The following is a 20,222-nucleotide window of genomic DNA, read 5'->3' as shown; positions in this document are numbered from 1 at the left end:
TCACCTAAATCTCTGTCTGCTTTTCTTAGAATAACCACCACTGCTGCTTGCATGATGGACTTGAGGAGGTACCCTCTGGATGAACAAAATTGCACCCTGGAAATTGAAAGCTGTGAGTATTTGTCTCTCGTGACAGAGATCTTTACGCTGAACTTACAGCAGCCTTCAAAAACGCAATAAAGCATGACTGCCAGAAAGCTGTTTGTACTGATCTTAAAATCCTCACCTCTGAAAATGACATGTAATTAAGTGAAATTTTTGTGGTAAATACATTTGTGTGAAATGATTTAGCGGTGCCATTAGTGAAATATTTGACGTCTTTGCCAATGCGTGCCATTTTTCATACGTTTGACCTCTGCAGTTGACGTCTTGCCTTGAGAAATAGTGAAGGAATCATAGTACTTGATGATGTGCATTGATTACTATTCCTTCAGTATGACAGATGGACAGGGCCACCACTGGGTCTTTGAGTGGTCAAGGCAAAATGATAACATAAATATTGGGGACCTTACTTCACCTTCAATATGAGCCCCTAAATTACATAAGTTTCACCCATCACATCCACAATAATAATTTCAATGAATATTTGCATATGGAACACATAACTAGTAACTAATATGTAAGTAACAAGGAAGTAATGATTACTTATTGGTTATGTGTCATTTAGCACATGGTTAATCAGGAATGATTCATTAAGGATGTGGTCAGTATGTAGATATCCAGATGTTTGCTTCAATAAGATAGTATCTAATAGTTTGTCCTCAGATACAGTAACTTAAATTGTACTGGATTAGTTGCCTTGGCAACATATCTTACAATATTAAGCTATTTCATATGCTGTTAATCAATTCATTTATTTATTTGGCATATTTCCCAATGGACATTTTGGCCATTGATCATTTAATCTGCCGGACAACTACACGTGATACCAGCTAAAAGCCGTAAACCATTTTAGAAACGTATATCTCTTTCTAACCTCTTCGAGTAACGATCACTATTACTTGTGCACCAAGCACAATGTTTAACCATGACTAGCTCGAAATTCACAAAACCAGCCTGAAAATTAAGAAAATCTGAAACGATTGCATTAGAGTCTATGGAGCAGAGCCGGTTAATTGTCGGACCCTGGTCAGAGCTGGCTGATGCTATGCTATGATTGGCTAGTCTGCGTTCGAGGGGTGAGACTTAGCGAAGGGTCAATTCTGTTCCAGATTTGTTCTGTATTTTTTTTTTTAAATCGACCCACAGCAGTTATGATCCAACTCTTTTCAGGGGTTGAGTAGTACTCCCCATGACTGGTGAAATGGCCTTTATATGTAAATTCGGCGGAGTAACCCTTTAAGATCATAATTGAATTAAAAAAGATGCGGATCGTGCTCGTGAACTGGTAGCTTGACTCTTAAAAGGAATGTTCTGCATGTATATCTGAGAAGTCATTGTTGAACAGGTACATACATAAGGATGAAATTAAGATAAAATATCAGTCTTCACATGATATCACACAATATAATTTTATTGACATTTCATGTCTTTTTTTTCTCCAAATGCTTTAATTTAGATAAATCAATATCCAGGAGAAAAATGTGCTAGTGGTGTAATTAAAAATTGTATTTGCTTGATCATTTTCATCGACCACTCCATCAATCAACCCACTTGCTCAATACAGCAGATATTTGTGGTTGCTGTTGTTCAAGATGAAACTGCAGAGTGTTTACCCTCGGGGACATCAGCAGGCAATGAAATATGGATATGCCACCAATTTAAAAAGTTGCAAGAATATCTGCTGTTTATGCTCCTGGAATTCTCTGCACTAGTGGGAGTCATGCACATTAAACATCAGTTTGATTGATTAGGCAGGCAGTTGTTTCAATTTCTTGAACAATGTCACATTTCCTTACCCTGTAACCTCAGAGGGAGATTTAATGGTAATGAATCCTGGTCCCTTAGTGAGTTTAATGCCATCGAGGTCTGGACGTGGGGTAGTAGAATGTGAAATGTAGTAACACTTCCCGGACTGAGGAATTGCTCTGCAGTGAATGCATACTGGCCTATTGACGTAAATCTTCTGCTGTGGTCACTTTCAATTGCGCTGCCAGTCGAGAATGAGTGGGAGCGCCATACCAAGTGACACATGTTAATAAATATTCATGCAGCAGGTAATGCATGCAGTGATATAAAGCTCCACGAGAGTCTGGACAGTGGAGCATGTGATTGCAGGCCAGATTTAAGTCTTAGGTAGAAATGTTTTCCACTGAATGATTTTTTTTTGTTTTACTGCTGTCTTTGGTTTTGCATGGTCCTACTGGAGAAAATACTTCTCCTTAAACCCCATCTCCTCCCAACATCTGACCACTTTTACTAAACCTAAGCCAGTAGTTTTGTTGCCCAAACCTAACCCGGTGGTGTTGTTGCCTAAACCGACAGCAACCCAGTCATTTCGTTGCCTAAACCTAACCCGCTCTATTTGTTACCCAAACTTAATCTGGTAGTTTTGTTGCCTAAACCTAACTCAGTAATTTTGTTGTCCAAACATAACTCAGTAGTTTTGTTGCCCAAATCTAAACCGGTCTTTTTGTTGCCCCAAACCTAAACCGGTCTTTTTGTTGCCCAAACTTAACCCGGTAGTTTTTTTGCCCAAACCTAACCCAGTAGTTTTGTTGCCCAAATCTAACCCAGTAGTTTTTTTGCCTAAACCTAACCCAGTAGTTTTGTTGCCCAAACCTAACTCAGTAGTTTTGTTGCCCAAACCGAACCCGGTAGTTTTGTTGTCCAAACCTAACTCAGTAGTTTTGTTGCCCAAACCTGACTCAGTAGTTTTGTTGCCCAAACCTAAACCGGTAGTTTTGTTGCCCAAACCTAACCAGGTAGTTTTGTTGCCTAAACATAACAGAAAAGTTTTGTTGCCTAAACCTAACCTGGTAGTTTCGTTGCCTACATATTTTTTCCTTTTTTACGATGGGTTAAGATTAAGATGAAACTAGCCATTTTAGAATGTAGTCACAGATTCTTGCAATGCAACGGCCTCTAAAAGTCAATATATAAAAATACCAAGACTGAATATGTTGTGAGGTTGCTTAGCTCCGAATTACTGTAAATAAGTGTTTGTTTTGTCAAAGCGACCTCCACTTATTCTCCATACACATGGAATAGACTATAAATAGAAACATGGTTATCTTTAATGACTGCTTCTTTACCACACGTTTAATTTCCCTCTCTCTTCTCTCCCCCCTGAATTTGCCCTGACCTCGACACAGACGGATATACCACAGATGACATCAAATTTTTCTGGCAAGGAGGAGACAGCGCTGTGACGGGAGTCGACAAGTTAGAGTTACCTCAGTTTTCCATTGTAGACATCCGCTTGGTGTCCAGGGAGGTCATGTTTACTACAGGTAAGGCTGTTGTAGAAAAATGCTTCTAATTAGGCGGAAAGTGTCCACTGCATACAAAAAAATATTCTCCCATACTGTATGAACACCTCTGGATCCGTGTCGCCAATGTGAGTTCTGTGAGTGGGAGCCTCAGTAAATACGTCATTGTCACTGCGGGGAATATGATTATATTTGGGTCGTGCAGGAAGACAATTTCCTTTTCGGTGCAGCAGATTGTAGGTGGCCATTTCCACATATTTATAAAATGTGCACTGACTTGCAAAAAAACAAAAAAACAAAGTGCAACTGAAGTACCAAACTTTGACTCGTGACAGCTCCAGTAAATGCTCTCTGACATATTTCATCATCACTGGTCCTAATAGAATCATGACTTAAATCACTGACAATCATCACTGACTAGGGTGAGGTGATGGCATGCAGTATGCTTTCAGTTCTATATGTTAATCTCTGACATACTACAGTATATAGAGATGGTGCACAGACTTTAGACAAGTTCAAAAGTGAAAAAGACAAATAAAGCAACCAAAAGTGACGTGTTAGTAACAGTAAGTCTCATTTTATTTAACCTCAGCTACCAAAAAAAGACAAAAGTAGAAATCAAGTGTGATTCTCATGTTTGAGTTTAATGAAACCCGTGAACTTTTGTCGCCGCCATTAATCTGGGATGTACTTGGGTGATCTAAGCCACTTGTCTCGGGTTTGATGAAGTATGTATGCTAAGGTATTGATTCATTAAAAGATTTACAGGAACCTGGAGATGATGAGGTCATTCATCATTGTGTGTTCCCCCCATAGCAAATAGCCTTTTAGATTAAAACCATCACGCTTATCTGAAGCCTTTTTTCTCTTTGGTGACATATTGGAAATAAAACTGTAGATAGAACGCACAGAATGGAATTTAACTATATTTAGAGCAATTTGTATTGTTTCCAACCTCGTAAATATCTACTTATAGCTGAAGCGGAGAGATCCTGCCTTGATGTGTATATTGCTGTTTGCATCAGCATCGTATTGTTGTGGTTGTTTAAATTAAAGTGCAGTCAAAAGACCAATTAATGTCTTGGCACAACCACGCTGATATTTTCCCCTGCAAAATGCACAATGGAATTACCACCTTGCAACCACGTACTGTATATATTTCCTTTCCTCTTTTAGTGTAAAGGCATGCGTTGCAATTATGCACCTCTAAAATGGCCTTTTGGTAATGTTTAGAGGACAGAGAAAGTGCGAAAGAACAGCAGAGCAGCTCTCTGTGACAATTCTCAGAGGGATGCTGGAGCTGCCTGCTGAGATAGGGGGTTGCAGAAAAATCTGCCGTGTTTGCGACTTTCTGCCATGTTTAATTGGAATCGAACTTGTCCCTGGAAAGGAATCCATCGCTTTGGGGAAATTAAGTGCTCCATCTGAACAAATGGAGAAATGACTACCCTGCGCGTTGTCAAAGTGCAGACTTTGGAACTCTTAAGTTGTGCCAATGTCCCCCCCCCGCCCCCCCCTTCCACCTTGTCTCCTTTTTTTTTCACTGATGTGTTTTCACTCTGCCCCTGCTCTTTTCCAAACGATCACTCCATCCTTTTCTCCTTTACAGGTTCATATCCAAGGCTTTCGCTGAGTTTCAGGATTAAGAGGAACATTGGATATTTCATCCTGCAGACGTACATGCCGTCCATCTTGATCACCATCCTCTCCTGGGTCTCCTTCTGGATCAATTATGATGCCTCTGCAGCTCGGGTGGCCCTGGGTAAGACACAGCCACCACCGCCACAGCATTATTATACTTCCAACTGTCCCTGTTAAAACCCAGCAGAACTAACAGCATGTCCCATTTTCAGTGTTGTTGCGTGCATTGTCTGCATTTACTGGCACATGAAACTGTCAACTTTATTCAAGTCAACTAGTGCTGTGTAAACACTGACAGTAAACACACTGATGTCCATGTTGTCCAAATATGATGTCCTATGTGGAGTGATAAGTAGTATTTCAATTAGAGCTGTCAAAGTTAACGCGATAATAACACATGAAAGCAAATTTGTTTTAACGCCACTAATTTCTTTAACGCAACTTGAAATGTTGATCTTCCAGAGGTTGCAGCGGGCTCAGTTTTAAAGCTAGAGTGAAGATAGTGCTATAATTTGAAACTATAAAAACCTAAAGAATCCATTGGTACCAATCATGTTGTACTAGCTTGTCGAAGGAGCCTCCATAACGCTCCAAATTTTCGCTAAATTTTGGCGAAGAAAAACTGGCATGGCCATGTTCAAAGGGTTCCCTTGACCTCTGACTTCAAGATATGTGAATGAAAATGGGTTCTATGAGTCTCCCCTTTACAGAGATGCCCACTTTATGATAATCACATGCAGTTTTGGGGCAAGTCATAGTCAAGTCAGCACACTGAGCATATTTTTTATGCTAAATGCAGTACCTGTGAGGGTTTCTGGACAATATTTGTCATTGTTTTGTGTTGTTAGATGATTTCCAATAATAAATATATACATACATTTGCATAAAGCAAGCATATTTGCCCACTCCCATGAATTAAATACTTGGCAAATCTTCCTTTAAGGTACATTTTGAGCGGATAAAACAAATGTGTGATTAATTTGCGAATAATCACGATTAACTATGGACAATCGTGCGATTAATCACAATTAAATATTTTAATTGATTGACAGCCCTAATGAAAATATTACACCGACAGGGGCCAATCTGTTGCTTAATGACCACTTTTGCTCTTTTATTTTATGTTAATAAATGTATATGTTTTGTAGTTTTACTTACAAATTTAGAATGCAGGACTTTACTTCTAATGCTGTATTTTTTACTTTTACTAAATGATCTGAACACTTCTTCCATCTCTGAGCTACAGTAGCGTATAAGTCAGATGATGTCTAAATAACTTCTTTGTGTCTGTGTGTGCTGCTGTACTCAGGTGTGACAACGGTGCTTACCATGACAACAATTAACACCCACCTTAGGGAGACTCTCCCAAAGATTCCGTATGTGAAAGCCATCGACGTCTACCTCATGGGCTGTTTTGTGTTTGTGTTCCTGGCCCTGCTCGAATATGCCTTTGTAAATTACGTGTTCTTTGGCCGGGGCCCTGCGCAACAGAAGAAAATCAATGAGAGGCTGAACAAAGCCAACAACGAGCGCACAAGATACGAAGAGAAGCGCCTGAGGGAACAGGTTTGCATCTTCATCTACTACCTCTCTTTTTACTCTCCGTGTCAGTCAGGGTTCAAGTACTAAACGGTCTGCACATAAGATTTTCTAGCCATAGCCGTTTTATCCACAGACACACATGCAGTATTCCCTGAAGTAATCTTCCAGATGCATACTGATGCCACCATAGCCCAATACGTATTCACCTACCATCATCCATTGCTTCTACCTCAAGCACTGACTGCTTTTTAATCGAGCATAGCCCTTTTCATTGAGATAGCGAATTCATCTAGGCTCAACGGTGGTGTAAACATTCTCATTTCTTATTTAGGTTGTTGTCTATGTTTATGCTGTAGGCTTCATTCATTCTCACTCTGCTACCTTGTATTTTAATTTTCAAACTAAACTTGACAAAACATCAAAATGCACAGGCGTCGGTTATTTGATTTGGTAGATGCCGAAGTGGACAGAGTGAATGAAGCCCAACCTGTTTTTTGTGTGTGTGAAGAACTAAATGCTATGCTTACAAAAAAGTTGTTTACTGTTAACTTTATGTGTTATGCATTGTGTAATTTTGAGAAAATGTGCTTATTTGCCAGAATTTTATAGCCGTTTTAATGTTCTCTTCATTTTTCTTTCACATTGCAAGGACTCCATTTCCGTGCCGTTTCAAACCAACACCTTCAGGTCATTTACACAGCGAAGAAATCTGTATCTCGAGGAACAAAGAAAAGTTGGGGTACATGTATTTAGAAATCATATCAGCTGTAGGCCAGCCCTCACAGTAAAGTCAGATGTGTTTTTGCAAGTGAAAAGTCACTAATAGATATATCTGTGTAAAGAAACTTTTGTTAACTATTTTGACGTTCCATATCATCCCTGCATTTTGACAGCTCTGGGGACGGGAGGGGGGGCTTAACATTAAGTTTCATTACTGGGGGAATTTTGGGGCTATTGCTCGACATTTCAGCCCCCCCTGACTCTCTGTGTCTTTCGCCTCTCCTCGCAGGTGGATGCTTACGGAAACATCCTCCTCACCACACTGGAGATGAACAACGAAGTGATGCCTTCTGATGTGGGGAGCAGCGTCAGTGACTCTCGGAATTCAGTCATGTCCTTCGACAGCTCCGGGGTCCAATTCAGGAAGCCCATGGCGCCCCGAGATGGCTTCAGCCACCACTCGCTGGACCGGAGCGCCATGCGGAGCAGGGCCAACTGTCGGCTACGACGACGCTCCTCCAAGCTCAAGTTGAAAATCCCAAACCTGTCAGATGTTAGCACCATTGACAAGTGGTCCCGGGTCATTTTCCCTATCACCTTTGGATTTTTCAACCTAATCTACTGGTTGTACTATGTGAATTGATGTGCATCCCACTAGGAATCATGGGCCATATTTTGAGAGCACATTAAATTGGCTTTGATACAGTTCCAAAATATGTATACACATATACAAGTTGAACATATGTATATGCATATTTATATATATTATATTTATATATACACGTGTGAAATCTGAAGGACCTTTCTGCTGTACAAAGTATTAATAGGATGACTTGAATGTTTAAGAATAATTGTGAGAGAAGAATTTCAAGGCTTTGAGTTTCTTTTTCCGCCCGAAAGAAAGAAAGAAACAAACAAACGAACAAACACGAGACCCCACCTGGGGTTTTTGGAACTAAAGACTGCATGATATTTTTGCTAAAAAAACAAAACAAGAAAAGTGAGAAGCTCTTGAGAGAGAAAAGATGTCTCAGAGTCCCATCGACTTTTTATTGATACTTATTGTAATCAAAAATCCTCTACTGCAGCTCATGAAATCAGTGGTGGCTCGTCTGTTCAGGCATCAGCTGAGTGAGATCCTTGACACCCCCTCCCGCCCCTCCGCCGACCCAAACCCCCCCACGACCCTGCCCATCGCCCATGGATAACATGCACGGAAATCTCCGGTTCTACTATGTACAGCAACCTTGTTTGGATTATGTGTTGTTCCTTGGGTTTTTTGAAGTGATATCGTTCTCTTTATCAGACATCAGCTCTGGCCTAATGGGCTCCATTAGAGGGGTTGTGTGGATGGGATGTTTGACCGCCGCATTCCCGCGCCAGAGTCAACGCAAACTTGTGTTCCTTTCTCTTCTCATGTTATTTTTAGAAACACGTCCTTGCAGGTGGGAGTGGGAGGGGGGGTATTTTTCATTATGGTTGAAAACAAGTGCTGATTATTGTAGATATGATTTTGTCTTGAAAAATACTGTGATTTCAGAGAGTGTTGGAACATGTTCTAGAGCTAGGGCATTATGAGATAAAAGAGTCAAAGGTATGCATTACTCATTTTGATTGTGTGAAAAAAAACAAAAAAACATATTCTATACATTCTATCATTCAGTATTCTCATGAAAGTATACTTGTACTGTTTATTTCCTCCTATTGATTGATTCTCATGCTCTTTAGACGCAGAGTTCATTGACGTCATATCCTGCTTTGTGTTTTCGCTAATAGGAAAATGGGAGGATTGCTTTTGTGATTCGTTTGACCACAGCAAAAAGATGTGAGGACATGTATTTATATTCAAAAAAGAGTCAACATATCAGCCCGCAGTTTGACCAGTTGTCATTCGGTATCTCTTTGTTCGTTCGTTGAGCATTCGTGTTGGAGTCGCAGTTCGTGAAGGCAAGATTATTTGATTGGGATAGTGATGTGGCAGAAGACGTGAGCAGAAGGAGTTAACATTTCACACTCAAAACGCGATCAGTGCCGTCACACAAATGCTCCGAAACCCCCGAGGATCAGAAACATCAACCTAATCAGGAACGATGTAGTGATTCTTCGGGGGGGGGGGGGAATGTGTGATAAATAGCCATGAATTGAAATAACGACCAAAAGGCCTATAATCCATATGCATTGATGTTTTGTTTTGCTCTGAAACACACACACACAGACACACACTGCATTTCCACTGCTCAGGTTCATTTGCAAAGGAGGAAAAAAAAGTACTGTAGGACCTTGACATTTTTTTGGGAAATTAGACTGGATAATCACATGTTTATAGGTTGTGGAATCCAAATCAGCCACCAGATAACAGTTGAAGAACTTAAGGCCCAGACACACCAAGCCGACGTCAAAGAACTAGCGGCGACGAAGGTCACCAGTTGCGTCGCCTCACGTCGCCTTTGTCTTTTCCAAAAAGTTGCACACCGCAAAGTCTACAGCCGACGGCCAACAACCACGTACGTTCTGCGCCTTGGTGAGATGAAATAACTCTCCACACCAGCAGGTCGGGGTAGTTCGTCATTCAAAAAGGGAAACCGGATGATTGAGGACTGCGGATATACAAGCCGTTGTTATGATACGTACAAGAAACAAAGTGACATTTGCCGACCATTTTCTCACCACTTTCACTCACCACTTAGCTTCATTCCAAATGTTGTTGAGAAAATATCCGTGTATTGGAATGATCGGATGAGATGAAGATGAAAAGTGAGAAGAGCCTTCTGTGCTTGCTATCTGTTTCTCTTCTCGCGCATTGATTCGTTTAAGCTGAACCGCCAATCAGAGTGATTTCTCTCACTGACGGACGCCGCTGCCGCCGATTCAAAATGCTGAATCGTCCGAAAAGCCTCCAATACGGGCAGACTAGAGCCAACAGTGCGGGACGCACTGAAAAATCTCAGGCGATGGACGTTCACTGACGGCCCCAAACTGTCCTACGGTCGACTGTCGGCTTGGTGTGTCAGGGCCTTTAAGGTGAAGTCAGAGCACTACCATGACTGAGGCAGATGGACATTGTAGGGAATAAAACACATTTAAAAAATCCTCCCGTGCCTGTTTAGCATCAGCTGAAGTGCAGATCAGCATCTTCTTCAGTGTCATCTTCACTTTAGGCACAACAGACTCTACTGGGAGGCTCTGAGCAAAACTTACACAACCAAATCTAGCATTGGGTCCCGTAGCAACAACAAAAACGATTGACTCATTAGAATACACAGCGCAGCATGATCCCTGAGAAATACGAATTGAAAAGAGGACATTTTCATATACAGTACACAAACACATGGGGACAAGAGGAAGATGGAAGGGCTGCAGAGCAATCAATTTATCATCAGAAATATCCACTCCCCTCTGGAGCGCAGGGTGTAGTATGCATAAGATGTCTTGAAAAAGGAATACTGATCAGAAACCAATTTGTCTCAGTAAGTCAGAGTGAAGGGTTGTGCAGTGATGTGGCCCAAGTTTAGTATTTATTTTTGTTTAAATTTGATGCATAGTCATCATTGTACTGTAGAAGCAAAAGGAAAAAAAAAAAAAGAGACAAAAAGATCCCCTTTAAATATCCAGTAATCTCAAAAAATGTACATGAAGACGGGATGAGAGTAATAGGCCGACATACTGAGCTGAGTGTTATGTTTCTGTCTGCAGCTGAACAATCTGTCGTTTGTCTCTCAGTCAACTGTGAGGTCCAAAGGATTACATGACCAAAACATAGTGATAAATGTGAAGAAAGTCAATTTGTTGTTGTTTATGAAAAATGAGTCAACGAGTGCCACAATTTAACTTTTCTATTGTGTTATATAGAGAATACATATTCAGTATTATATGCTGTTAAGTGACTGGTTAAAGCTGAAACGGTGGCACACGTGCACAAATTCAGAGTTCTTCAAAAAGTTGCCAAAAGGAAGCGAGTCGAGATTGAAATGCAATGAACTTGAATACAGTAGCATCCGTTGTTTCGACGTGGACGTGTTATGCTAGTAGCGGCTAATGTAGCCTCGAGCGCGATAGCCTCGAGCACAGCTGAGGAGCGGTCCGGTGAGCTCACCTCTTTCTAACTCCACAACCCCAGATTTATTTCATCGTCAAACCTGCAGTCTTCACACCCGACCGGCGCTGACTCAAGTGACATCACTTGAGGACATTTATCAGACTTCACAAGGCTCCATCTGGAGCCACAAAAGGCTTTATACCACTTTTGCTTCCACATATGCAGTCCCCCCCAAGACCTGTAAACAGACTTTGGCGAGTGAAAACGGAGGAGTTCCCCTTTAACTAACAATCGACATCCCTGAGATATGCATGCTGCAATTCTAACTTCTCATTTGAGACGCTGCAATGAAGTCATTACGAGATGTGATTCTCTTTCTGCCAATTGGTTTTTGCAATAAGATAAAGAGTAGATTGTGTTCCCACAGTATCTATTACTCCATGGTTGGCACAAGGGTGTATAAAGCTGGGGACACACCAAGCCGACATTGAAGAACTAGTGGCGTCGAAGGCCACCAGTTGCGTCGCCGCACGTCGCCTTTGACTTGGCCAAAAATTTGCACTCGAACACACCGCAAAGACTACAGCCGACGGCCAACTACATCGTATGTTCTGCGCCTGCGTGAGATGAAATAACACGTAATCGTGAACCAGGAAGTATAAACCAGAAGACAAAGGACAGCGGATATACAAGCCGTTGTTATGATACATATATGAAACAAAGTGACCGACAGGCGCTGCCATGCTGAATCGGCCGAAAAAACTTTGACACGGGCGGACTAGAGGCGACGGTGCAGGACACACCAAATGAAAGTTGTCCGACGGACTCGCACTGACGGCCCCAAACCGTCCGACGGCTGACCGTCGGCTTGGTGTGTCAAGGCCTTTAGATGTGGATAGAAGCGTCTGAGTCAGGGGTATTCAGGCACTTTTGAGGTGGTGATTACCGAGGTGCACATTCACACTTTCAGGTAACCTTGTCCTTTAGAATAAAAATAATGGAAAGCGGTAATAGTTAGTGGATAATGAATGCAAGTTCATTCAAATAATACCCTTTACAAAGTAGTTTTTTTGCATCATTTCATCCTGGTCTGCACACTAACAGTTTGCCAAACTGTTCAAAGGCAATATGATGGTAAGAGTAGAGTCACTAGAGGATACTATTTGTTCCAGTGCAAGACAAGCACAGATTATTTGTAAAGATATGGGCAACCATAATTGTTATTTTACCTAAAACAATGGAACATGTTTGACCAGAAAGAAGCCTAATCCATCTACTCTGTGGTTTCAACTTTGCACTTAACATTTTGTAACGCAAACTAACACAAGTATCAGATTCTCATTCAGGTCGGATTATTCCCAGAAATGAATACAAACATGCCTATTCAGGTATTAACTTTTGTTTTTTATATATATATATATATATATATATATATATATATATATATATATATAGTTGATGCATATCTTTAAAGTACTCCAAACACATACAGAGGAGAAACATAAGCAGCCCTTTGCATTGCTCGCAAAATATACTCACCTCTCATTTCACTCAGAACATGTATTACTTGCTTTATGGACATGAAATCAGCACATTCATCCCAAAAGCTGTGAGGATCTTCTGTTCTATGCTTTTCCTTTAGGATATTTGCTTATACAAGAGAGAAGACCGATTTCTTTTGACACATATGTTCAAGGAGCAGAGGAGGAGAAAAAAAAGTGTTGAACTGATTTCAATGTGAATTTTCTTGCCTCTAGTGTATATGTGTAATTACATGTGAATTGTACTGTAAATATGATATCTTTCACTTAATAGTTCTTAATGCATGAACAAAAACATGGCAGTTCGTAATACCAGCTAGCCTCACTGCTAATGGCATGGACAGCTTCTCTAGCATTGGCATACTTCTGCAAACGAAACCTGAAAAAAAAAAAAAATGAAACACAAGAAATACATGGTGTGAACAAAATAATGGAGAAATCAATGCAAAGTCCTCTCACAGTGAAGGAGTTTCTGGTGGCTCTGAGCTCGCATTGGTTCACCTGCTCCCTCGAGAACAAGGCTAATGCTAATGCTGCCGGAGATCCCTGGAAATTACACTATGCCTTGGTTCACTGTCAGCAAATGGGATGGTGCCATCTTGAATGAAATTCTCTAGTTGGGCTTTCCCGTTTACCATACCCGAATTTAGGGTTTGCGGCGGATTTCAGCACAGTGTACCTGCAGCGTTTACCTCAGCCATCAACCAATCACCAAATCGTCCAGGAATCTGCGACAAATATTAAGGGCATGATCGGCTAGCTGGCTTATAGAGGCTAGAGGAGCAGGATAGCCTTAAGAAGGCGAGTGGGATGTTCTTTCCTGTTCCTCAATAAGACAGTCACGTGTGCCCTTGAGCAAGGCACTTAGCCAATTGCCCAAGTGCAGCTGCTCACTTGCTAACAATAGAAGTCGATGTCTGTGCGGTCTTGTCCCCGGGAAGTAAATCAGGCTGGTCTCATGCACTGTTCGTAGCTACGAAAAAGTAATGCACTGTAATTCGTATATATCCCACAAAATCAATTTGTATGTAATCCACGTAATCGAGAACAAGGAAGTATAAAGAGCGGCAAACGCGGAGGGGAAGAGGTCGGGGTCAGGAGAACGCTGTTCGTATCTCGTGTGAAACCAGAAGTTCAATGTTGATTTATTTGTCACATAACTTCCGTACTTAATTTACGTCACTTCCAGAGTTATTTTAACCCAAACCACAATCTTTTCCTAAACCTAACCAAGTAGTTTTGTTGCCTAATCCTAACCAAATTGTTTCCTGTGAAGACGAAAGTTTATTTTTTTAAATGTATCGAGCAGAAATTGACACATAGCTTCTGTACTTAAGTTACGCTACCTCCGGAGTTATTTGAACCCAAACGATGATATTTTCCTAAACCTAGCCAAGTAGTTTTGTCTCCTAATCCTAACCAAATTGTTTCCTGTAAAGACGGAAGTTTATTTTGAACAGACTGCAAGTTTATTTTGAAATTCTTTAATTGATTTTATCATTTATCGAGCAGAACTTGAGACTTGTTGCGGGAAATTCGTAGGAGAACGCACGGAAAGTGAGGGAAAACTTTTCATAAGACACCATACGAACCATTGTATGAGGATACGTTGATGTTTAGCTATGTGAGGGTATCGATAGGAAATTGTCCCCTTTGATAAATGCAAAGATAAAAACTCCCCCGATAAAAGATATGCATGATGGGCCGATCCTGTGAACACAAAACCGTCCTGTGAGTTATGAATAGCACTGAGGCTAACCCCCTAACAAAAGAGTGGGCCGCAAACATGCAAGACAATTTCATCCACCAAACACCAGAACAAGGCTGACAGACTCCTCGCTGTTGGAAGAACTTTTGCTGGTGCATTCATTATTTTGTCTGTACCTTGTAGGTTTTGTTTTGCATGACCTGAGTTTTGAAAGGTTTATTTTCATATATTTTTACTCCACGCCATCCGATTCATCTCCACAGCCAGGAAAAAGAAAGATCCAGTGTTTACATGCTCAAATTGCACTTGTTTTACAGCCAGCTCTATAAATCTTTGTGAAACAAACTGTTAGTAAAACTGGAGGAAAAAAAAAAATGTAAACGTAGAGGACGTACATGGTGTGATTCGTACGAATTATGAATATGTACAATACAATGTATTTACTGTAAATCACACAATTTGGAATAGATGCACCAAGTGCATGCTGTAGTTTTATCAGGTTCAGCATAAGCATTAACATCAATCGCCCTTCAACTACAAAGGATGTAAAGGATGCTCGCCAGTAGCATCTGAACGTAAGCCATGTGATTGCACACTGAGTGGGTGTTCCCTGTATTTTCTCTTTAATAAGTTGCCTCTGATTATGGTCTGTTGTTGATTACTGTATGATGAGAAGCTGTGCTGATTCCCAGTTACACATCAGTACACCTCCCTCTTTGGAAGAGCATACCAGGGAGACTATCTCATGTTTAACCAGAAAGATTTTCCAACACTTTATAAAAATTGGCAACGTAAAGAAGGAAAACCCACAAGACCAACAGCCCATTTATTTTTCAGTATGAATTAGTAAAAATGATTTGATTCATTTCTGTGTTCATTTCTGATTTTCTTGTATTTGTTGCATTTGTTATGGATTGTTATTCTTACTGTTGTTGTTGTTTTATCATAAGAAGGAAATGTAATTCATCTGATATACTGGCACTGGAAGAAAAAATGCATTTGGTTTTTTGTACTGTAATTGTTTTGTTCACATTGGGCGCTTATTTGATTCAGTTGTTTAATAAGGTGTTTGATTTCATTTGGAGTATCAGTACTCATGGAATCAACATTTGTGTAGTATGAAGTTGTATTCTTTTTTTTGTCAGTGCAAATTAATGTTATAGTGTCAATCAGCTTTTTTAGGTGTTTGAACAAAATGTGTTTTTTACAAATACAAGGTGTTCAAGTATGTGGTATAAAAAGGGTTATCATTCAAACAACAGACTTTTTACAAATAAAGGCTTATACAGTAAAGAAAGTTAATGTCTTTTCATTTGCCCTTTGAGGACTAATATACTACATTGTTTTATTTGACTCTTTATTAATTTATTTTCAAATATTAGTCCGCAAAAGGTAAATAGCATAAAGTACAATGTTGCAAAAGAAGAGGATAAAATCAGGTATTTCCCATTGCTATTCCCGGTTGTTGTCAGAGCGCTCACCTCTTAGTTGGTGTCTTGCTTTTGATGAGGACTGTTGAACATGAAGACAGTCCGAAAACTAAATTTAAGAAAAATCTAGAATAGTTCTTTTAATTTGATTACAAAACATTGCGCGTTTATGAGAATATACCTCCTTTCATACCCTATTTCCTGAATAAAGATGCAAAGTGACTCCTGCTGACAAGTGTAATATTTGCCCCCTTTTCAATTCAGGAGTTATTAAAAAGTATATTTTTTACATTGTTGGCATATATAACATGAGCAAAAATGATATACTGTAGTACCAATACAGTCTCACGGCAGTTCGTGAAATAGTCACAAAATTGTATCTATTTGATTCATGTACAAAGACACAAATTTCCTTTTTTTTCGTGACGCGCAGCACGACTTGCAATGTATTTTTAGTGTTTTCCTATGAATGTCCAACAACATGTGATGCACGTGTCAATTTCCGCTCCAGTCTTTTCAAAATAAAACTACTCAGATTTAGGAAAAGATCGACTTGGTTAGGCTTAGGCAACAAATCTTCTTAGTTAGGTTTAGGAATAGATCGACTTGGTTAGGCTTATGCAACAAAACTTCTTAGTTAGGTTTAGGAATAGATCAACTTAGTTATGTTTAGGCAACAAAACATCTTAGTTAGGTTTAGGAAAGGATTGACTTGGTTAGGCTTAGGCAACAAAACTTCTTAGTTAGGTTTAGGAATAGATCGACTTGGTTAGGCTAAGGCAACAAAACTGCTTAGTTAGCTTTAGGAAAAGATCACGGTTTGAGTTGAAATACACTGGAAATGGCGTAACTTAAGTACGGAAGTTAGGTGACAAATAAATCAACTCTAACTTGTGGTTTCACATGGGACCCGAACACCGGTCTCCTAGGCAAAAGTCCAGTGTTTTTTAACCTACCCATCCACCCTGACCTCCTCCCTACACGGCATTCACCTATACTTTCTGTTTCAGAATTACATGGATTGCATACAAATTGATTTTGTGCTGACTATCACGCAAAAAATGGGAAATTCATGTCTATGTACACAAATCAATACATTAAATTTCTTGACTTTTTCACGAACTGCTGTGCAACTGGGATGGAAGTACAGGTTTAGGCTTGTCTGGGGCAGTTTGAGTTCTGCATCTACAAAGCACTAGATAATTAATGTGTTTTGTTAGAAGGACAGATGCCGTTGAAAGACATTCCGTCCTCTGGTGGAGGACATGACGCTATATATGGTAACACATTTGGATTTTTATTCTGGATGCACTCTGGCCTTGAACCACAGCAAATGTTTAGGTGGTGAAGGTGACGAGAACAGTGACTGCACCTGGAGCACAGAGAACAGTAATGATCCAGTAAGACATTTGACATATTATGGTCCCCACATATGCCTCTAAGCATTAGGAAGCATTGTATTACTGTCCAAACCAGCTCATTGATTTTATAGATTCATAGCAGAGGTGGTTTGGGGGGCCTTTGGGTGCAACCCATGGATGTATAAAGGGAACTGGATACAGCGTTGGAGGCGGGCTCCCGTTCATTCCTATGAGAGTTGCTCAGTGGCGCATGAAGCCAAAATGGCTCGACTGCCGAGTGATAAAGTACCCTGATCTTCTGGCGATCTTCCGCAGCCCATAGAGCAAGTGCACTAGCATTTTCCTTTAACCCCGCCTTCCAGCCCTCGGTCTTGGGCTCATTCACATGAACGGAGGAAGGAAAATAACTAGATTCGGGTATTAGTGCATTTTACAACCTTTAGGACCTAATGATTTAAATAAGGGTTGTTCAAGTGTTCGTTCCGGGACGTTGATTTACCTCGAAAAAATTATCCGCCGAGTTACAGACATCTCTTTCCCACTGTAAGTCTATTGGAAAAAGTATTTTTGGGCCCAATGGCATCACGTGACGGACATGGAACTTGTAGTACCACCGTTTGGCCACTGGTCCTGGTAAACCTCTGCCCAACCTTTGGGTCCTATATGTGAAGCAACAACCTGTTTAAAAGCACAAACTGTGGTCTAAAAAAATCACCACCAAAATTCAAAACACAGGACTTGCATCTGTTTTCACTTCCAAATAAGCTTTTAATACAAAAATATGAATGCCATCTGATGCTGTTTAAGGTCTATTCACATCAGTTGTAGACATATCTGGAAAACAGGCATTTAACAGTTAACGTAAACATCTCATCTCTCACATACTCTGCCATATATGGATGGCAGAAGGCCTCTATGTGTGGTGTTAACATGTTCACCCCCATGTCTGTTTGGATGTCTTCCGGGTGTTGTGGTTTTTCCAGTCCAAAGGCATGCAGGTTAGGTCCACTGGAGACTCTAAATTGCCTGTGGGTGTGAATGTGTGTCTACATGCGTATTAGCTATGTGATAGACTGGCAACATGTCCATGCCTCACGCCAAATGCATGCTGGGATGGATTCTAGCCCCCCAGTGACCCATAACAGCATCAGCAGTAAAGAAAATGGATTGGTGGTTGTACCTTACATGTCTTAATCTTCGATTCCTTTGTGAATATCAGTGTATTTGTAATTTATATGTTCAGAAAAAAACACTGATCAGGCTTTAACCAAATTCAACACATACTAGAGTTGGTTGTTAATTGTGCATTGATGGCTTTCAATAGTAATCAGTACCAGGCACCACCATCAACGATTTTTGAGCGTTGACATCCCCAGACACTAATACTTCAATGTCGTCAGGAGCAGGACCTGCGGGGCCTCGTGTGTGAACGGTGCACATGCATACAAATGACACACATGTAGCTCGATGTGCAACAACGTTTAGGATTTATTACGTGGAAAGAAAAGTGGACGTGAGTGCACATTCTACACATCATCTGTATGCAGATTTGGGAAAGGATTCAGGTGTGGGATATAGGCTAGTTTCTGTGTCTCAATTTGCATACTTCTGTACTTGCTATTTTGAGTGCATAAGTGCCTTCACACTGACAAGTATGGCAAAATGCAGTGCACTATGAGTACCAGGATGGTGTACTCATTACGGTCAAAAAGTTGAGTGTGGAACGCTGGGCACTTCCCATTCTCAATGGTCGCCATCTCGGCTACATAGTGGAAGGGGAGGTTCCAGCGGCGGTTGCAGTTTCTCCTGTGAACTCTGCAATATATAATGTAAGTTAAGTACCACTATACCGATGTCCGATGGAATCCATCCGTATTGTTTATTGGGTTAATTTACCAGTCTGTAATGATTTGGTACCACAAAAGGGTCGTGTCTAGAAGGTAACACGCAAATTGTGAAATTCTGGAGAGATGGTTAAAGTTAGTCATTGACCTTGAATACAGCAGTTAAGGTTACGATAGGTCGTCGGGCAGAGAGTCTCGTGAGTGTTCTCGCAATTTGCGAGTTACCTTCTAGACACGACCCCGCAAACGATAACGCTGCTTGCTAGCTAACTAACGGCGGTGATCGGCATTTCTGGTGAGTGCACAACAGCCATGTTTGATTTGAGACAACACTACCCTGTCGAAATTCACGCAATATGCAAGTAAGTACATAGTGTACACAGTGTATTACATTGAAGTATCTGAGGAAAAGCAAAGGACACCAAACAACTTTTTGTACAACTGAACAACCTTTGGTGAAAAACGAAAAGATAGGTTGATGTTGATATTCCCAAAACAGCACTACTAAATCCACTATATCCTGACAGTAGTGCATGAGACGGATAATCTGAAAAAAATCACATGCGCCTATGTCCTCCGGTACTCCTAATGGCATCTGCAAGATTTCACAGACTGGAGGAAAACAACCAATCAGATCCGAGCTGGAGTCTGCCGTCCAGCTGCCATCTCTGAGCAGCTGTCAATCACTCGCCAATCACTTCTGTTACTCAAATGCTTATTTCTCAAATATTTTCAGAAATATCTTGTAGTATACTGTTTAGCAGTAAAAGGAGAAAATTTGTGACCCGGCAGCCATGTTGAGATCTGTTGAGGAAATACCAAGCACCGCCCACCAGCCGGAGCACAGCGAATAGGACGCTCTATCTCTCTGAAATGACCTGTGATTGGTCAAAGTCTCCCGTCACAAGTTAGATTTTTTTAAAGCCTGAAAACAGAGCCATGAGGAGGTGCAGAAGTCTAGTCATCTCTCAGAACATTTGAATTACAATATGCTGAAAGGTTATTATGGAACTTTTGTCCAACCATGC

At 40.7% G+C, this 20,222-nt stretch overlaps 1 protein-coding gene across 2 annotated transcripts in view; it reads left to right on the top strand.

Annotated features, from left to right (window-relative positions):
• The window catches only part of gabrb4 (gamma-aminobutyric acid type A receptor subunit beta4), a 66,408-nt gene extending 54,013 nt beyond the window's left edge, over window positions 1-12,395 (top strand). The window contains exons 5-10 of one of the 2 annotated variants that reach the window (XM_074610966.1): window positions 30-112; window positions 3,255-3,392; window positions 4,981-5,133; window positions 6,322-6,578; window positions 7,204-7,293; window positions 7,564-12,395. In XM_074610966.1, coding sequence (XP_074467067.1) covers window positions 30-112; window positions 3,255-3,392; window positions 4,981-5,133; window positions 6,322-6,578; window positions 7,204-7,293; window positions 7,564-7,917 — 1,075 coding nt within the window. In that variant the 3' untranslated portion in view covers window positions 7,918-12,395. The remainder of the gene's footprint in view (window positions 1-29; window positions 113-3,254; window positions 3,393-4,980; window positions 5,134-6,321; window positions 6,579-7,203; window positions 7,294-7,563) is intronic. The other variant, XM_074610967.1, reaches the window with a different exon arrangement.
• The last annotated feature ends 7,827 nt before the right edge of the window (window positions 12,396-20,222 follow it).

This window comes from Sebastes fasciatus, chromosome 16 (assembly GCF_043250625.1).
Source record: "Sebastes fasciatus isolate fSebFas1 chromosome 16, fSebFas1.pri, whole genome shotgun sequence".
Taxonomy (NCBI): domain Eukaryota; kingdom Metazoa; phylum Chordata; class Actinopteri; order Perciformes; family Sebastidae; genus Sebastes; species Sebastes fasciatus.
This window is presented reverse-complemented; position numbering and strand designations above follow the sequence as displayed.